The sequence below is a fragment of the Etheostoma spectabile genome, unplaced genomic scaffold (assembly GCF_008692095.1).
Source record: "Etheostoma spectabile isolate EspeVRDwgs_2016 unplaced genomic scaffold, UIUC_Espe_1.0 scaffold00000742, whole genome shotgun sequence".
Classification (NCBI taxonomy): Eukaryota; Metazoa; Chordata; class Actinopteri; order Perciformes; family Percidae; genus Etheostoma; species Etheostoma spectabile.
Genome location: NW_022602636.1, coordinates 1 through 20311, shown reverse-complemented (window position 1 = coordinate 20311; position 20311 = coordinate 1). Strand labels below are relative to the sequence as shown.

Genomic DNA, 20311 nt, shown 5'->3' with positions numbered 1-20311 from the left:
GATATCTTAGTTGTGTAGTTCTTAAAAAATGAAATAAATCAAGCAGGGATACTTACATGTCAAGCAGAAATGTGGCTAACGCTAGCTCAGAATCCGTGTTGAATCCTTCTAGGAGGCATAGCTTCCTCCACCTCTGAAAAGCCGCTTCGATGTTGACCCTCGCTTTATTCGGGCTCGGTTAATTCTTAAGCTCGCTTTTGTCATCGGTCTTCTTTGTTTGCCGTCTTTGTTTTCTGAGCAGGTGTCACTCGAGAAATTGGCAGTTTTCCTGAAAAGTTATTCTCCGCGATTAGCACAACTGCACACTGGCAATCTTGAGCTTGAACACGGCACGCGCTGTGCGGGGGAGGGGTATGAGCGGCGCGTACACGAGAGTGATTGACACTGCTAAGACAGTCCTCCTTGCTCTGATTGGCTGTTCTGACCGGGAGCGGTGTATTTCTGCTAGTGGCAGTAAGAGGACAGAGAGGAGCCACAGGAGCTTGATTTTTTTCACAGATTATCTGTCTCATATTCTACTGTCAGGACATAGTGACAGTTTTAACAAATATGTAAAAAATACATTTTTACAAAAGTTACCTACTGAAGCTTTAAAATGTAAGGAGTAAAAGAAAAAAGTGGCCACAAATAAAGTAAAATATCTGAAGAATCTACTTGAGTACAAGTATTTGTACTTCGTTACTTCCCATCTCTGGTAATTGTGTGCCGTGCAATCATTTGTTATATATTTAAACTTTATTTAAATTTGTCTGTATATTAGTGTTCTCTAGTAATGTTGATGTTCCTAATTTTTCTTTTTCCCATTTTGGCTTAAGGTTCTCACTTTGCCAAGCAGGATCTTTAGTATATAAGGATAAATATATATGCCTGCTTGTTTTTTTTTCCTATACTTATTTTTATACATTGGAAAATGTTTATATATGTGCGTTTTCCCTCTTCTTGGTTTTGATTGAGCTTTCTATGTTGTGAAAAATGAATATGGTAGAATTAAATCATATTTTGGTGGGAGAAATAGTGACCTGTAAATAAATAAATAGAGTTAATATGAGTGAATTGTTGTCAGCGTCCCTGGTGTTTCAGTGTGTGCTGGGGCAGGCCGTTTACAGTATGTAAGGGTGCCAAAAAAGTTTTTTAAAAGTCGTTTGTTGAAATAAGAGGTGCCGTTATCGACCCCGAGAGGGGAAACTCACAGAAATAAGTACAGAGAGTACATAGAGAAAAGTTAAACAAGTTATTGTTTTAAGCAAGTTTTCTTATGTTTATCGACTTCTATTTCATTTATTTTGATTTGATTTTATTTTATTTGACAGGAACGATTCATACAGGCATTGTTGTATTTAAATAAAATACAACCAATGCAAAGTATATAGCTAGGACTTCTAGCTGTATCTAATAACCTGTGTCCCTAGTTAGCCCCCCCCAAATACAAGCATATAAAGATAAACTATAAAACAACCACTACAAAGAGGAATTGTAACAGCAATGACTTAAAACGATAATTTATTTTACTAGTACAGTACTATTTTACTGCTGCTTGATTAATTATTATATGTTTTTATTGTTTGCTGGTAAAAAAAAAAAAAAAAAAACTAACACAAAAAATCTTCTTTTATGTATTTTTTTGGGACATTTTAAACCTTTACTTCGAAGATTAACAGATTAAGTCTCGATAGCGGAGAGAAAGGAGAAACGGCATGCAGCAAAGGGCCCCAAGCCGGATTCAAACCCGGACCCGCTGTGTCGAGGCGTTAACATGGGAGCCTGCTCTACCAACTGAGCTACCTGGACGCCCGAACTGGGTTGACCTCGGAAGTGACTCTACAATATGCGCTTCGCCTTTCCGCCTGTTTTACGGTATCTATGTCATCACTTCCGTAAAACGAGAACTTATGTTTATTCTTTGTACCAATTAGCTTCTGCTAGCTGAGAGCGGTGCACATTAAAGCCAACAGCAAGCTAACCGTTTGGCTGCAGTTTGTTACGGGCAGCGGCTTCAGCAATGGCCTGTTTTGGTTAGCTAATGCCACTGAGTTGCAGACACTTTTCCCGCTTTAAAGTTACGGCTTAGCTGCCACTTTGTTGTTGTTTTTGTTTTGTTTTTTTAACGATGCTGAGCAGCGTTGCCTTGCGGGCTCAGATTGCCTCCATAATCGATGTCCTATCCAAAGCAGCCGTGGCAGAAATCGCCAAAGTTGTGGAGGATGGCGTGGTGGAGTTGCGGCTGGAAATGTGTCAGCGTGAAAATGACATCAAGAAGCTGAAGAGCAACATTGAGGTTCTGCACGACGAGCTGAGATCACTGCAGGAGAGAGTGACCCTGCGACCTGGCAGCCATGGCAGAGGTGGTAAGATGGACCTGACAGACCACAAACCTAAAACGTTATCTTAACCTGGGATACATCTGACTGGGATACACTCACTTACATCACACATTATCTTAACCTGGGATAAATCTGACTGGGGTACACTCTCTTACATCATACTTTATCTTAACCTGGGATACATCTGACTGGGATACACTCACTTACATCACACATTATCTTAACTTGGGATAAATCTGACTGGGATACACTCTCTTACATCACACATTATCTTAACTTGGGATAAATCTGACTGGGATACACTCTCTTACATCACACGTTATCTTAACCTGGGATAAATCTGATTGGTGTACACTCTCTTACATCACACGTTATCTTAACCTGGGATAAATCTGATTGGTGTACACTCTCTTACGTCATACTTTATCTTAACCTGGGATACATCTGACTGGGATAGACTCTCTTAAATCACACTTTATCTAAACCTGGGATAAATTTGACCAGGATGCACTCTTAAAGAAAAACTGGACTTGCAACACGTATTTACACATCACATCTTAATATTCTTTGACAGTTATGTTCAATAATTATCTGGTGCAATAATTTAACCTAATCTTAGTTTTTAACCTGATCTCACTTTTACTTTTACTAAACATAAGGATACACCCCCCTGTGTTTAATTCCCATAGAGGCAGGCAGACTTTTTATTATTAAAGGCCAGTTATTTCATAGATCAGGATACTATGCATCCTGATAAAGTTCCCTTGGCCTTTGAATTAAATTAACTCCATATCTTCACATACCCTTCACCATACCTAGAGATAGGCATGGTTTTAATTTCAGTTAGCTTAATAGCTGGTTTAATTTGCACTGAGAGATGATTTATGGAAAGTTCCCCATGCATCTCTCTATATGGTGAAGGGTATGTGATGATGGGGGGTATTATAATTCCAAAGCAAGGAAACTTTATTAGGATGCATAGTATCCTGGGTCCATGAAATAACTGGCCTTTATAATAAAAGTCATCTGCCTGCCGCTATGGGAATTTAACATAGGGTGTCTACACTTATGCCCCCTGTATTTTAGGAAGAACATTTATTTATTTATTTACAATACATTATTCAATCACAAAGAAATGGGTGTCCTAAAGGTTGGATTTTTCTCATTTTTTAATTAAGGCATGAAGATCATTTCCAAAGATGATTTTTTTATTCCTCTTTTGGTTAACTCAACCATGGGTATGTAAACGTATGAGCACAACTGTATGTTACTTTATTTTACTTTATGCTCTTATTGACTTGGTTGTTTCTTACTTATTCTTTATTTATTTTTTTACCTTGAATTTGACTGTGCAACTGCAACTTAACAATTTCCCTGAGGACATCAATAAAGTATTATGATTCCGACATTGCACCTTACTTAACCTGGGATAAATCTGACTGGGATAGACTCTCTAACATCACACCTTACTTAACCTGGGATAAATCTGACTGGAATAGACTCTCACATCTAACATCACACTTTACTATTACACAACGTAGGACAGGGTTTCTTAAAGCCGTTTTATGCTTCTGCGTCGAATCGAAGCGTACCCCTGCTGACCCCTCTGCGTCTACACCAGACCCTACGTCTTAGCCTGACGTGCACCTTTCAAAAAACGACGTACGACTCTCGCACGTCTCTCGGCCATGGCTTGGTAGCGTTGCATTTCTCCCGACTCATTTCCTGGTTTTATGTCCATAAACAACATGGGAGCGGGTTAACTTTTCATGCTACAGATGTCTCACTGTGGTCAGAAAACACAGGGGCAACACTTTGCTTCTCTCACTACGACTCTAGAGTCAGTGCTCATTCCGGAGCTCCGCAGAAGCCTCCGCAGAAGCATAAAACGGCCTTTAGGGATGGGAATCTGTTTCTTGGCACCCATCTGACTTAGATGTTTTCCTGAGGACCTCTACATCTCTGCAGAGCTCCGTCTATCTGTGGGGGTATGCATTTATAAACACTACCACTTAGGTGCTTGAATGGCAGCGGTAATGCATCAGCTACAAAAGACCCCTGGCAGTCAGCTGTACACATGGCGGCTCCAAAGGGGGCCATGCCGTTAGCAGCAAAGAAACTGATGAAACAAATAGAGAAATGAGGGATGTACAATGTAACATACGTTACAGTGGTGTCCTTTAAAAAAAAAAACCAGAAAAAAAAACACTTTGCTCAAATCTTCTCACTTAGCACGTTGTATCACATTTTTTGAGAAATTGTAATGTAACAGTTTAGATTTGTTGTTTAAAAACTATAACCGTGTGAAATGAAAGTGTGACATACTTATACAATGGAGGATCACAAAAGGTGCGTTGCAGCCCGGACACACCCCCCTCTTTATTTTTGGAGTGAATTTTTTTTTTTTCTGTTTTACCAGTTTTACAATGACATGAAAACATTAACATTTGAACTACTTTGAACTCTGTCATTGCCTCTCCACAGATCGTCACAATGATGTTGGTGATGAGAGGAGCATGCTTGAGCAGGGGCCCGCTGATAAGGGCCCGAACAGCCTGTCCATACCTGGGGTGCAGGTGAAATGCGAACCTGTGGAGGAAGGAAGTGAAGAGGCCAGAGAAGAAGAACCGGGCTCGTATGACAGGGACAGTGCCCAGTGGAGGTTGACAACACAAACTCCGACAGGACGCAACAACTCCGACTATTTAAACCTAGGGCAGAACCCCGTGTCGTGTCTCCCTGAATCTTCTCTGGACACGAGACTGGCGGCGCCCTTCAGCAGCTCCTCTGGGTGTCAGCAGAGCGCGTTCGGCCGCGGGCTGCTGGGATACAGTCCGTACCGTAACTCGTACAACATGGCGCGGAGGAGGACGGCAAAGAGGTTAATGTTTAAGAAGGGTTTCATCTGTCCATACTGCGGTAAATGTTTTGAGCGAGCCGGGCACCTGGAGAGGCATAAAAGGATCCACACTGGCGAGAAACCCTACCGCTGCGAGATATGCGGGAGACGCTTCAATCAGAAATGCAGCCTAAAGGAGCACATGAAGATACACAGAAGATGTAAGTAGCAGGGCCGGGACACGATATGCCTCTGGCCCAATTTCTTTCACGATACATGGGTGGGGATTCAATTTATTTTGCCATTCTAGAAGTATCTAGTGGTTCTTAACATGGGTTCGATCGAACCCCAGGGGTTCGGTGAGTCAGTCTCAGGGGTTCGGCGGAGGTCAAGACACACACCCGACTCATATGATTCGTGATGACACGCCCCGCTTGGCCATCATCAGAAGGGTTCGGTGAATACGCATATGAAACTGGTGGGGGTCAGTACCTCCAACAAGGTTAAGAACCACTGATCTAGATCAATCGCTAGTATTGATTATTGTGATTTTCTTTTCCTTCTTTAACAAAAAGTTGAATAATACCCTTCTAGAGACAGTATATCGCGAGACATCTCTAAAAATGAAATATTTTCCAGTAAGAATGCACGTCACATGTCAGTCAGTTGGTGTGACATTTATTTCAGTTGTAAAGAATAACAGGACAACGTGGCATAAAGCATAACGTGGGTGTTCTGCTTTCACTCTGTTTCGCTGGAAACGGATATGATGTAGTCGTCGTCAGCGGTAACGTATAAACAGAATAGAATTAGGTGATCAAGATATCCACAAGAATGTCTAAAAAAAATCGTCATACGTACAGTACGGGAATTGATATTTCACCAATTTTAGAATACTTGTCTTAACGTTAAAGGAAATATCGAAAAGGCCTTCCTTTTGTCAACTACTACTTTTAGAGTTGCCCTTGAGCAAAGCCGTTTGTCGCCTGAAGCTCATTACAAGCAAAGAGGGAAAGACTTTTTCAAGCATTAGTTAGATTAGACCTAAAATGTAAAAAAGTCACTTAGGCTATAATGTCTTGGGAAATGTTTGAAATTGTGTCTGTGTTGCTGCTCCGGGAGGGTCCGGAGGTTTGGCTGTGGGGCTGGTGTGGAGTTAGTGTCTTGCTCTAGGTCCCTTCAGCAGGGCAGGATTCGCTCCAACCTAGACGCCTGTGGTAGGGCTGCACGACATGAGGAAAACATCCGATTGTGATTGGGATATGATTCACGCTATAGGAGGGAATGATCATTTTTGAATCATTATTCTCGTTTTTCATTGTGGTATTTGAAAATAAAAAAAAATAATAAAAAAAATGATTATAGTATGATTTATGCAAGGATCTGTACCCAAGATTTTTTTCTTTAGTCTGTAGGAAAGGATTTGTAGGTGGGGACGTCTCTGCAGCCCCACAATACTTCATTCAGAACAGTTTAACACATATTTTGCCTTTAAGAAATATTGCGCTCCCCCCTGCGATTTGGTTAGAGCCCTAGTCCATATTGGGATTTTGATAAAATTGCCCAGGCCTGTAATCCCTATCTCTCTGTCTGCATACGGTATTCATATTTAACTGGATGATTGCATAAGTGAAGTTAGGAAAAAAAATCCTTACTATTACTCATTGACTTGGAAAGACGTTGCATGTATTGAACTTGAAACAGTTCAACACAGACAACAGCTAAAACACCTTCAACTGTGAAATTTCCCTTTTTTTCTTTCTTTTTTTTTTCATTCAGAACACAAGACAAAAAAGAGATTACATGCAAAATGTGACATGTAAAATACGTGTTTATATCCATTACATTGTTCTGATCGTAATTAATATTATAATTCGATGACTTGCACAGCCCTACTTAAAGTTCATAGCATAAAGACTTCCCTTGGACCTTGAATAATGTATATAGAATATATATGTATATAATAATGTGTGTGACTCTCCACAAACGTTTCTCTGCATTTGAAGCTCCTCTAAATCTCCCTGACATGTTGGTAGCTAGTATTTCTGTTAATTTAGTCCGCTGTCTGGGATTCTTAGTTCACTTCACAGTTGGAAGTTACTGGCTGTGACATTCCTCGGCGTCACAGCAAGCAGAGAAAAACTCTGTGGTTTAGGCCAGACGGGAGGAAACGGGGGGGGGACTGTGTTTGCCTGGCTTGTTTATAAGAAGGCCGGCCTTTTAATATCCTCTCTGCTTCCCCAGGGCGAGACTTATTGGATATTTATTACTGGGGTCGCATCTCACTTCATGTCCTTGCCCATATTACTGTAAGGCTGTTTTTAAGTGGCAGCAAGCAGCTTTCCCTTTTTATCCATGGTTTTTCCATCTGTACTGTCGAATTCATAAAGCCTCCATTTCAGGACGTTTCGTCCAGCACGGCTCACCTATTCTCTCTGATTTGTGTTAACAGAGAACTTCTTTGCCTAATTTGCTAAGGGCTTTAGCACGTACAGTAGATCGGGGGTGTATTTATTTAGACAGGGGTTTTCCCTTTCCTTTATCATGTTATATATCTTTTGTGTGAACGTTAATAGGTTTAGGTATAGGTCGTGATGTGTTGTTATAGGATTGGCTAGCACTACATTGATTATCGCAGAATTTCTGTATGGTGATATTATCGGTATTGAGCTATCGTATCGTGAGGTACATTGTGATTCCCACCTTACCTCCTTCCCCCTGATGAAGTTGTCAGTTGTAGGAAATTGTTTTAATTTTGAAAGCAACTTTTGCATGAAGTACATACTGTATATGGCCAAACCATACTGTATGTTAAAATGTTTTAGGCTTAAAAAGTTTTTCTTCTTAGACGTGGGTGGTAAAACTGCATACATTGACTTCTTTCTACTTAAACAGGTATTGAGCCCAGTCCACTTGAGATCAAAGTGGGTGAAGAGAAACCGACTCCCGAGGGGAATCCACGTGCCGACACTCGTCGCACGGAAGAAGAGAGCCAGGGGGACGCTGAGGACGGCCTACCTAAGAACGAGGATAATCTCACAACACCCGTACACGTCAAATCTGAACCCGCGGAGAACAACCTATCGCAACCGGCTTTTCACGGAGGAACCGAGCAGACGGGGGACAACCTCAGTGAGAACTTCCCAACATTTGAGAGAGACAGCCAGCAGTGGTTGACCAGATTACACGGGCAAAACCACTCGGAGATCAGCGGTGCAGAGTATCTGGGCGGCTCGGCCTTCCCGGGGATAGCTCAGTTACTGCCGCCGCCAGTCGAAGCTTCTTGTAGCACGTTCTCCTTTCCAGGGAAATCGTACGGGGAACTCAAACGCAACGCGGTCCCCCAAACACCGTACGAGTCCCCAGACACGCTGCTATCAAGCGAGGCGGGCTTGCACGGAATGGCGGCAGCCGCGCTGAGTCACCACAGACCTGGAACCAGGTTGATTCAGATGATCAAACCAAAGAAAAGCTTTGTCTGCTCATACTGCGGCAAGGTCTTTGAGCGCGTCGGCCACCTCGACAGACACTTACGAATTCATACCGGGGAGAAGCCGTACGGTTGCCATATCTGCGGGAGGTGCTTCAATCAGAAGAGTAGCCTCAAGGGCCACATGAAGACGCACAGGAACGGTAAGAGGCCAACTGTCATTCCCAGATAAGATAACCAGGGTTGTAATGTAGTGTACTTACGTAGACTTTTCAGGTATCTGTACTTTACTCCATTATTTACATTTTTGGGGACTTTTTCTTTTACTCTAATACATTTCCTAATTGAAAAGTGCACTTTAACTCCACTACCTTTCTCATAAGCATCCATGTTACTCATTACTTCAAAATCAGAAGAAATTTGTTAGACTGCAAAAAAGCAGCTTTGGTGAATTGGGTGGTCATAAAGATAACCTTAAAAACCTGTAGCCGTATTTTTTTTGTAAAAATGTCATTTCTATTTCTGTGTTTCTCTTTGCTGATGTCAGCTCTCTCAAAATATGCATATGTGTTTGGTCCTTTCACTTGGGAGCCACAATAAAGTTCTTAATCTAAGTTATTTTCTACTTTTACTTCTAGTTATGTACATTTAATGTCAGAAAATTGCTTTTGATATTTAAGTACAGTAAATATGAAATACTTTAAGACTTTTACTCAAGTCATATTCTCAAAGGTGACTTTAATTTCTACCAAAGTCCTTTTCTAGAGACTTGTACTTCCACTCAAGTATTGTTTTCAAGTATTTTATACAAGACTGGACATAACCTTACATTTCTTTTTCATGTTTTTCTTATTAATTCATCAGTCATTTGATTCATAAAATGGCAGGCAGTGGTAAAAGAAATGCCCATCACATCTCGTATTGTCCAACCAACAGTCTGAAATGCAAATATTTGGTTGATTATCATTGAAGACCATGAAAACTAGCAAATCTTCACGTTTGAGAAGCTGAAACAAGGTATTTTCATTACACGTCTGTAAGGTGTTGTAATGACAGTAAGGTACTTAGACTTTTCACATTTTCAAAGAAAAAAGAATCTGTAACCAAAGGTGACAAACAGGCGATAGTTTTTTACAAAAAAGCGGGGTTTTCTAAAAAAAAAAAATGGATGTCTTGAAATAGAGTTTAGAAAATACTAAATTAAGAGCACAATAAATGGTCATCTATTAACCCTGTTTGCTCATGTCTTTCTGTCGTCTTTGTTTTTCTGAAAAGGTGAGAACGCAGACGTGCCGGAGGCCCATCACCTGATGTTTACGATGCCCGATAGCCAGCCGTTGAAGAACCTGGCGGAAGCCAAAACCGGACTGGCAGCTTCAGAGGAACAGTTCCTGGGCACCGCGTACGGCGAGGCAGCTGCTGAGCAAACAGTGATGGTCAAGCTGGAGCCAAACGGGGAGGATTTCCAAACTCAATTGACTGATAACGGCACCGGAGCACCCGGCCACAGGCAGCAGTGGACATCGGTAATAGAGAAGAGTAGTGGTCCTGACCAAACGGTCTGCGTGCTTTTACATGATGCCAAGTATCACCTCAGTCCTGCTGCTGGAGCAGCCAACGGGCAGCAGGGATTTACATCGCCGATAAGGGATCTGCCTTTTCTAGACGACAAAGAAAAGGAAGAAACGGTGCACAATAATCAGTATTCTATGATGGGTATGCAATCAAGAAGCTCTGATATGACTCTGGCACCTGAGCTGCAAGATCACCATACTGCACCCGATGCAGCTGTGAATGAGTACACGGCACTGAGTGATAGGACTCGCGAGGGAGGTGTGTTTGAATTTAATATGAGCGCCTCAGGCAACCAGGCGGACAACTGTGACAGGCAAAATTGCTTTATATGCTCAAGTTGTGGGCAAAGCTTTGATAGCTTTAATTTATTTCAGAGGCACCAGTGTAAAAGTATCACAGAGCAGTCCTTCAGCTGTGAGATATGTGGGAAGATTTTCAATCAGATGAGCATCCTGAAATTGCACCTTAAACTTCATGTATGATATACACAACAAAAGGAGAACTACACGATTCTCCACCAAGCTTCGTCACATTTACTTACAGTATAACACATGGCAAAGTGCCCATGTGACATCTCAATAAATGCTCTGCATGTTCCAAAAGTTAATGCAGGAGAAAAATAGTTTTCTATTTGTAGTATTGATTCATTACAATCTTCTTCGCAGTAAGGCCAGTCCGTCACATTTCCAGTACAACATGTACAACATTGCACAAAATGTTTTTCCTTTTACTTTGACCTACTTCTCTTCTCCTCATTTATAAATCCCTTTTTTCAAGTTGATCAATCATTGTTGTGTTTGACTGTTGATCCTTGCATGGTTAAGCTTGATTTTATGCTTCTTCGTGTGGCAGAGCGAGTGAGAGAGTGATGGTGATTAGCTTCGGAGTGAGTACCAACTCTAGAGTCATAGTGAGAGAAACGAAGTGTCTCCCCTGTTCTTTCCGACCATGGTGGGAAATCTGTAGCAGGAAAAGTTATCCCTCTCCCTGACTTCATGTTGTTTATGGAGAAAGAGAACCAGGAAATAATCGGGGGGGGGGGGGGGGATGCAACGCTGAGAGATCCGTCTCCGTCACTTATAGAGTTAAATTTTCTAAGAGCAGCAGGTCAGGCTACAACATAGGGTCTGGCGTAGGGTCTGTATCTCCACATACCTACATACATGACCACGGCATAGACCTAATACAGAAGCATAAGTCCCGCTTTAAAACTGGCCAGGTCTGGGCTTTGGATCGACTTTAATTTACTTTTGGCCTTGTAATGGCAACAATTCCAAAACAGTCTTTCTTGGGACCATTTAACCATTAACCGAATAAGAATTTTGACCAAAAAGGCTGATAAATGTCAATGGACTGTTACCGTGAAAAGATGCAGCAACACAATTTTCTGTTTACATGAACGGGGAATGTTGATAGAGACGGTCTCTGCTACTGGAGGAGCGGAAGAACTTGAAAAGCCGTGAGCGGCAGTTGTTAGTTGACTTACCCGAGAAAAGGGGGCTTTGAGTCGGGTACAGGGCACCATGAGCTGCCACTCATTTCTGCTGACTTTATGGTTAAGTTTAGGCGACAAAAAGTGAGCGTTACGCGGCACCAAAACGACTAGTTAAGTTTAGGAAAAAGATTGTGGTTTCGATTAGAACACTGCCAAGGAACACGCATTTCCAGGGTTAAATTCCTTTGTTTTTCCCGGGAAAGCGAACTCTACTCCCCGGCTTCAACATGCTGCTTTTTATGACAGTTCATTAAGTAATGAATGAAAGGCATATATATATATATATATATATTTTCCCCCCATTTTTGTGCTGGTCCGAGAATTGATCCGATCCCTGACTCAAAACCGTGATCCGAACCTTAACTTTAGTGATCTGTTGCACCTCTAATTAGCATCCAGAACTCTTTCAGCATATTGTAATTTAAGTTGTCTAAGTGAAAACTTGACTTCTGCACCTCCTCTTGGCTCTGTTTTCAGGCTTTATAAAATCTAGCCCGTGATGCTGTGGCCTATCACAGGTCATTTCAGAGAGAGCCGAAGCGTTCCTATTGGCTGTTCTGCTCGTGTGACTGAGAGGGTAGAGGAAGAGGTCCCACTCTACTTCAAATTCTGGTGTTTTTTTGTTTTTTTTGCTTCCTACCTACGGCAGCTTTAATCCCTATGCAGTGAAACCAAACAAAGCTGTCACATTTTCTGTCAGACTGATCACTTACTCTAATTATTTGAATGATATTTGTCTTTGTTAAAAATGGTAATGGACAAATAGCATTACGTTAATGCTGACCACTCCACTTACTGAAATATAATTTTTTTTTGCTGTTTTCACAGTCGTTGACGTCTCAACTAATAGTATTGGGTCATCAATATTGGCTGTAACTCAACCTTTTTCAGTCCAACTAAATTAACCTCACCCTCATACAGAATCAAAGCTCTATACAGTTCTATGTTCCTTAGATTACATGTATTCAAACGTGTGTCTTTTAAATAATATGTAATGAGAAAACATTTTGCACTGTAACTGAATTTCCTGATTGGAAACATGCTTTTTATCATCCATGATACATACTGTCAGCGTGTTTTTGATTCTTTGGTGTGAGGTAGGGTTTGAAGATAGTACACTTTTTGGCTAAACAGTAGTTAGTGGAATATGGCTGAATCAGATCAAATCACGATATGCAAAGTTCATAGATTTAGGATGTCAGCCTATAGATCTAGCATGTCTCTTCCATAAAATATAAAATCAATCAGTTTTCATCAAGACATTCTACGATTGCTAACCGTTATTGTACTATGATACACTTTTGTGATGTGGATCCACATCAGTATATTGCATCTGAAAATATGGAATAATGCCAATTTTTTTCTTTTGAGGAGGAGGCAGTGAGGGAAAGTTGTTAATAGAGATATTTACTGTTGATAAAAAAGGTGTACAGTAGTGTCTTAATTTTAAGTTGAACCAAACAAACCCTATGCTCATACAACAATGTACTGTATACATATAATAACTGTTGCCTTTCAAGCTGCATGGATTCTTCATGTGTTGTTGGAGAAAGGAAAGGGAATACAATAAATGAATGCTAAGTAAAATGCAGGGAGCTAAAGGAACATGGATTACCTCAGTGGTACACAGTCATGGAATTTGAAGCTACTCTTTACTTATCTTGTTACTTTGTACTATTTATTTTACATAGGATGCCCTGGGTTAATGGCATTGGCTCTCAGAAAAAACAATTACACAGCCAGTGTTAAACTGTAATAAAAAGCCATTAAACTGGTTGAGTAAATAGTTGGTTCTGAATGAATGAGGCAGTTTGCATTAGTTTGGAGCAGGTGGCTGGACCTGAAGGGGTCATTACACTAATGTGACAGCACTTAACTCCAGCTGAGCCCACAGAGGGGCACCCATAAAGGGCCAACAGGGTGACACAAAAACCTTTACAGTACAGTATGAGTGCCTACGTTTCACACATGGGAATGAAATCCCAAACCCTGCCACGGAAGTGTTACTTTTTCTTTTGTTATTAAATTTAAAAACAATCTTAAAATGTTAATCTGACACCCAATTGTAGCAATAGTTTATCACATTACCCAGATGTTAGATTACCTTTGAACAGATTAATAGAATGAGAAAATCAGTTTTTCTGTTTTCTTGTTTTTGTATTTTCAAATAAATTCAGTTCATCAATTGTGGAGTCTGGTACTTTGATCTGGTTATTTTAATAGTAATCTGTATAAATAAATGATTGTTGAATGTTAAATTATTTTTTACAACTTCCTCCATTGCCCTTCTGTTACTCTCACCTTTTCTTCTTTATCACTAGCATTCCCACATTCATTGAAAATGTGTCGAATTTGATCTATAAAAGACTATAATAAACAGAAAAGGGCCAAAAATGGATCCACCAGGGACTCCCGAATGTCTAAGGTAACAAATCACAGATTGGACCTTTAGAATCAACTTGTCTTAAGCAACTAAAATGCTAACTAGTTTATTGGTGATTATTTTAATCAAGCTTGTATTTTATAGTATTAATGGTAGATTTGAGTAGGGGTCTGTACTATGCTACTAACGTGGACTGGTGTTAGTGAGCTTCTTTAGGATTTATGAATGCGTGTTAATTTGTATTTAATATTGATGTCAACTGAACTGACCCTCATTCTTGTGTTTGAAGAGATCTTAGACTGTCTTATGAGTAATAAAACAAAGCAATTTGGTAATTTTAAGGCTGCAGTTGTCTGCCAGACTAGTAAAGGTAGGTCACTTTTAGGTTTTACCTGAAACACCAACGAGTATTGGCAAAGAAATGTTAAGGCCATCATCTCAGACTCCTGTTCCTCTCTTCCTTGTTGGTTTTTAATTTACTGCGTCCCTATTCATGTATTTACGGTAGAGCCTTCTGCCACACGGAAGACAAGGTTCCAGCTAGCTAGAAACAACACAGGGATGTAACATTTTCTAGTGCGTCGGTTGTTTTTCGCGTTTTTAATAAATATAATTGCGCGAGGAGGCTTTTTTTTTTTCATATATTGTTCTCAAATATTCGCACGAGTCGACATGGCGACGTGCATTCCCTTTCAACCCAGCTATCCTCTATAATGGAGGTTTTGGTTAAAGCAGCAGTGACAGAGATATCCAAACTAGTCGATGACAAATGTGCTTTTTTGCATCTCGAAATATCCCGAAAGCAAAGCGAGAATGAGATGCTGAAAAGGAAATTACTAATGATGGAGAACAAAAATGCCCAGCTGCAGCGGGGCTTTGGTAAGATGCTCAGTTCCGCTTCATTTGTGCTCTTACAGTAATTGACGAGTCGAGGAAACTAATTATGCATTTTAATGTGGAAGTATCAGAAATGTGATGACCAAACGCCCCATCATTCTGGGAAACAGCAGGGCATTTGGTATAGGGAAGCACTGTGTGAATGCTGTGCATTCTTACGTTATTGTTCAACGGTAATATATTTGATTTCACTTTGGTCTAGCGTGTTTTTTAATGCATTTCTTCCTTTTGTGTACCAGAAAACTACATGGACAGAGGAACTGATGAGGGGAGCTGTCCTCCTACAGGAGATATTAAGGTCGGATTTATCTCAATGTTATTACTCAGTAAAATTACGCCTCAGCAGTGTATAATTTCCACTGGACTGGATCGACAGCCCCCCCCACACCACACACACACACACACACACACACACACACTTTTCAAAATCCAGTTTGTCCCCCCGATTTTAATTCACGAGTCTTGGTCATCGACCCCTATTTTAAACAATAAAGAAACTAAGACATCTTTTTCTACATAGTTAGTACGATTCTTTCTGGAACAATTATCATTGTGATCAATTTCATTATTTGTATCACCATAGTCACTAAACCTATGTGAAAATGCAGGAAATGGCATTCAAATAGAAACCATAGAGCCCCAGACCCAAGGTTTTGTGTAATAAGTGTAATAATGAATCAAATCGATATGTGCCGAGTGTAATGCAATCAACCAGTTTTAATACATAACCAATGTGAGGTTTGGGAAAAATACATTCAAGATAGTTACTCCACATTCAGCAACTTAATTGCAAAGGGAATGAATGATTTGGAGAAACGGTTTGTCTTCCTGGGGGGCAGCAGATAGTCGCCGTCCTGAAGGCATTAGTGGAAACTCACTGGACAGAATGTGCTCTTGATTAATAAATTACAGTAAAAAGAAGATGAATATTGGATTTACATCCGCCAAATGACTGCTGTGTGTCTGCTCCATTTATAAATAAGCACACGTTTGCCAACATGTTCCTCAAATCTACGTTAAACTGTATGGTGATTATATGTTAGGGCTGCCCGATTATGGAAACTATCATAACCACGGTTATTTTGGTCAATATTGAAATAACTATTATTTAACATGATTACTCATTGATTTATTGGAAAGACGCTGCATTTATTGAACTTAAAACATTGAAATTGTTCAACAAATCAGTGAAATGTCCCTTCATTCTGCTCCTGTTTGAACTTTCTTGTTTGAACAAGACAAAATACAACTTGAAAACGTAATGTGCAAATAATACCTTTTCTCGATTGCATTGCGTTTGTGATCGTTAGGAACCGAAATCGGGTTTAAAATGGGATTACCTGCACAGCCCTATTATATGCGTCACATAATATGTATATAATATGAGTAACGTTGTGTTCCCAGTCACAGCTGAAGTTGAATCCGTCCTCTCTCCATCTAGTTTCCTGACATTGACGACGCCACTTATCCGTTCACGATAAAAGAAGAGAGTTCAGATGAGATGCTGTGGATCAGCGACCCTGCTGGACCGATTGGTGAGTTAAGGAACTGGATTTCACAAAAGTGGAAGTTTTCCCCTTTTTAAATGAACTACATGACCCTTCTTGAATTTCCCTGTCCCTTGCAGGTTCTGCTGTACATTACCGCACAGGTAATGCTCCGGAGAGCCAGCAGTTTGAAGATGGGCCACTTAACCGTTCCGAGGTCGCCACAAGAAAATCATCCGAGTTCAGTGACTTGTATAACTCTGGTCAGCATGCGGGAGACATTGACGGCCCTCAGATCACCATCAAGACGGAGAAGGAGGAGGACCGATCCCGATTCAACCAGGATGGATGCCAGCACGGCGCGGGGAAGCACATTCAACTCGCTGCTGACTTTTCCGTGGACGAACGAGAGAATCAGCTCTGGTCGTCCATAATAGAAGGGAATGACATTGATGCCGGCTTCCCTGACTTTTCCAGTGTGGTAGAGGAGTATTCCAACACATTCCCGGACAATTCGGATGTTCACGTGGTTTCTAACGCCGCCAGTCTGCCGGCGTGCAGCAGTTGTCCTCTCAGAGGCCGTGCAATGGGATCTACAGCAGTGAGTATCAGAAGGATGTCCCACAGCTGTCCAGTTTTCAACCCAGAGCTCAGGCTGGCCCGCTGCAGCCGGACAGGCAGAAGGAGCAAGTGTACTTGCAGAGAAACCCTCACATGTTGGACACGCGAGGCAGCCGGACGAACACGCTGAGAGGGAGGGTGCAGCGGGAGACAAACCGGCCGTCAGTCACTCGCACAACACTTTGACGACAGGCAGCTTCAAAGCTCTGTCGGGCCCGTCGCGAGGCTACTCCTGCTCGCTCTGCGGGAAGACGTTCGGCCGCCTGCACCAGTTCAAGCTGCACCAGCAGAGCCACAAGAGGAAGCGGGCGTTCTGGTGCACCGTGTGCGGGAAAAGCTTCCAGTTCGTCCCACCTCAGCATACACCACCGGACGCACACGGGCGAGAAGCCCTACGGCTGCGGGCAATGCGGAAAGCGTTTCACGCAGCAGAGCAGCCTGAGGGTCCACCAGCGCACGCACAGCGGGGAGCGGCCCTACAGCTGCTCGCTGTGCGGGAAAAGCTTCATCCTGATGCACCATCTGAAACGCCACAGAATCATTCACACCTACAGCTGAGAGGGAGAGACTTCTACGGCACTGTTGCTCAGGTGAAAAAGATAAAGCGGACTTGTAAACTCGTTGCTTTGCTCACAGACTTTGTATAATAATGCATATCTACTATGCAAAATCCATCTGGATGGATTTTAAGATGTTTGCTTCTTTTTTTACTTATATTAAAAACTGAATTGCACCCTCAAACAAAATCAAGTCAGTATTTTTGAAGGCACTTCCAATGCTAGAAATCCAAAATCGAGACCTGAAATGTGGAGTCATTACAAAGACAAATGTTCGACATATTCCCTCTTACAGTTACCTGCATACTGATCTTCACACTTAGTTTTTAGCTCCTTAAGTGGAACTATTCCTCACTTCATCTGAGCACTGAAACTGTAGAATGGGAGAGTTTATGGGGATAATAATGAGCGTCTTGTGCTCATTATTATCTCCATAAACTCTCCCTTTCACAGTCAGCAGAGGGCTTTCCATGAACAGCAAAGAAGCTCCTCTCAGGTTTATGTTTTGATGTCATTCAGTGGGCAGAACAGTATTGTATTTGATGCACTGCCGATGTTGCAGGTTTTCCTACTTACAAAGCATGTAGATGTCTGTAATTTTCATCATAGGTCCACTTCAACTGCGAGAGACGGAATCTAAAACAAAAATCCAAAAGAAATCACATTGTATGATTTTGAAATAATTAATTTGCATTTTACTGCATGACATAAGTATTTGTTTACATCAGAAAAGCAGAACTTAATATTTGGTACAGAAACATTTGTTTGCAATTCCAGAGATCATACGTTTCCTGTAGTTGTTGACCAGTTTGCACACACTGCAGCAGGGATTTTGGCCCACTCCTCCATACAGACCTCCTCCAGATCCTTCAGGTTTCGGGGCTGTCGCTGGCCAATACCGACTTTCAGCTCCCTCCAAAGATTTTCTATGGGGTTCGGGTCTGGAGACTGGCTAGGCCACTCCAGGACCTTGAGATGCTTCTTACAGAGCCACTCCTTAGTTGTCAGAGCCACTCCTTAGTTATTAGAGCCACTCCTTAATTGTTAGAGCCACTCCTTAGTGTGTTTCGGGTTGTTGTCCTGCTGGAAGACCCAGCCACAACCCATCTTCATGCTTTTACTGAGGAAAGGAGGTTGTTGGCCAAGATCTTGCGACACATGCCCCATCCATCCTCCCCTCAATACGATGCAGTTGCTCTGTACCCTTTGCAGAAAAGCGTCCCCAAAGAATGATGTTTCCACCTCAATGCTTCACGGTTGGATGGTGTTCTTGGGGTTGTACTCATCCTTCTTCCTCCAAACACGGCGAGTGGAGTTTGGACCAAAAAGCTCTATTTTTGTCTCATCAGCCCACATGACCTTCTCCCATTCCTCTTCTGGATCATCCAGATGGTCATTGGCAGACTTCAGACGGGCCTGGACATGCGCTGTATGAGCAGGGGACCTTGCGTGCGCTGCAGGATTTTAATCCATGAGGGCGTAGTGTGTTACTAATGGTTTTTCTTTGAGAAAGACCAGATCCCGCGGTGTAGTTCTAGGCTGATCCCTCACCTTCCTCATGATCATTGATTCCCCACAAGGTGAGATCTTGCATGGAGCCCCAGACCGAGGAAGATTGACCGTCATCTTGAACTACTTCCATTTTCTAATAATTGAGCCAACAGTTGTGCCTTCTCACCAAGCTGCTTGCCTACGGTCCTGTAGCCCATCCCAGCCTGGTCTACATTTGTATCCCTGATGTCCTTACACAGCTCTCTGGTCTCGGCCATTGTGGAGAGGTTGGAGTCTGGTAGATTGAGTGTGTGGACAAGTGTCTTTTATACTGGTAATGAGTTCAAACAGTTGCAGTTAATAAATATAATAAGTGGAGAACAAGAAGGCTTCTTAAAGAAAAACTAACAGGCTGTGAGAGCCAGGATTCTTACTGGTTGGTAGGTGATCAAATACTTATGTCATGCAATAAAATGCAAATTAATTATTTAAAAATCAATAATGTTATTTTCTGGATTTTTGTTTTAGATTCCGTCTCTCACAGTTGAAGTGTACCTGTAATTAAAAATTACGGACCTCTACATGCTTTGTAAGTAGGAAACCTGTAACGTCAACAATGTATCAAATACGTGTTCTCCCCGCTGTAGTTGCTAAAAACCTGCCCGTCTATGTTGTTACCAGTTAAATGTTTGTTATAAAACATATCCCCAAATCTTTTACCGTCCTTGCTTATAATTTATATTAAAGAATCGTTTGAATCGGCAGCTGGTTTCTTTCATTCTCACTGTGATTACTGGACATCAGGATTCAACGATTCAATCATTTTAAATAATTGTAATAATTCTCCTCAGTTTTTGGTCTATAACATGTCAGAAAAGGGTGAAAGAAATGTGCATCACAATTGTCTAGAGCAGGGGTCTTCAATGTTTTTTAGGCCAGGGACCCCTAGGCTGAACAAGAGGCCGAGAAGAGACCCCCTACCGCATAACGTATCCATTGAGGCGCATATTAAACTGTGCAGATGGATGAAAAGAAATGAATATTATTTATGCATCCTGTTTTAATGTTAACATACATGCGGATGGCTTGAGCTATATGGCTACCAGTGGCTACCGTAGTAAGCTTATCTTCAGTGTGTAAATCATATTTTTCCACAAACAGGCCAATTTATCTTTGCTCTTAAAATTTTGCATTCATATTAATGTTTTCAGACTT

The 20311-nt window shown here is 41.5% G+C and overlaps 2 protein-coding genes across 2 annotated transcripts; both read left to right on the top strand.

The window, feature by feature from the left end:
• Window positions 1-1865: 1865 nt before the first annotated feature.
• On the top strand, window positions 1866-11932 carry LOC116674584 (zinc finger protein 629). The gene is made up of 4 exons (XM_032506973.1): window positions 1866-2345; window positions 4806-5381; window positions 8056-8793; window positions 9866-11932. The coding sequence occupies exons 1-4, from the start codon at window positions 2108-2110 to the stop codon at window positions 10645-10647; spliced, it is 2334 nt and encodes a 777-aa protein (XP_032362864.1). The 5' UTR covers window positions 1866-2107; the 3' UTR covers window positions 10648-11932.
• Window positions 11933-14530: 2598 nt separating this feature from the next.
• On the top strand, window positions 14531-18079 carry LOC116674585 (zinc finger and SCAN domain-containing protein 5A). The gene is made up of 6 exons (XM_032506974.1): window positions 14531-14922; window positions 15180-15238; window positions 16382-16475; window positions 16568-17028; window positions 17075-17638; window positions 18059-18079. Exons 1-6 carry the CDS (start codon window positions 14757-14759, stop codon window positions 18077-18079), a joined length of 1365 nt encoding a protein of 454 aa, XP_032362865.1. The 5' UTR covers window positions 14531-14756.
• The last annotated feature ends 2232 nt before the right edge of the window (window positions 18080-20311 follow it).

Excerpts from the sequence above, each read along its gene's own strand:
- LOC116674584 (XM_032506973.1), top strand. The coding sequence starts at position 2,108 with ATGCTGAGCAGCGTTGCCTTGCGGGCTCAGATTGCCTCCATAATCGAT. Across the intron at positions 2,346-4,805 it reads TGGCAGCCATGGCAGAGGTG|ATCGTCACAATGATGTTGGT; the intron begins GTAAGATGGACC and ends GCCTCTCCACAG. Across the intron at positions 5,382-8,055 it reads CATGAAGATACACAGAAGAT|GTATTGAGCCCAGTCCACTT; the intron begins GTAAGTAGCAGG and ends CTACTTAAACAG.
- LOC116674585 (XM_032506974.1), top strand. The coding sequence starts at position 14,757 with ATGGAGGTTTTGGTTAAAGCAGCAGTGACAGAGATATCCAAACTAGTC. Across the intron at positions 14,923-15,179 it reads CCAGCTGCAGCGGGGCTTTG|AAAACTACATGGACAGAGGA; the intron begins GTAAGATGCTCA and ends TTTGTGTACCAG. Across the intron at positions 16,476-16,567 it reads CGACCCTGCTGGACCGATTG|GTTCTGCTGTACATTACCGC; the intron begins GTGAGTTAAGGA and ends TGTCCCTTGCAG.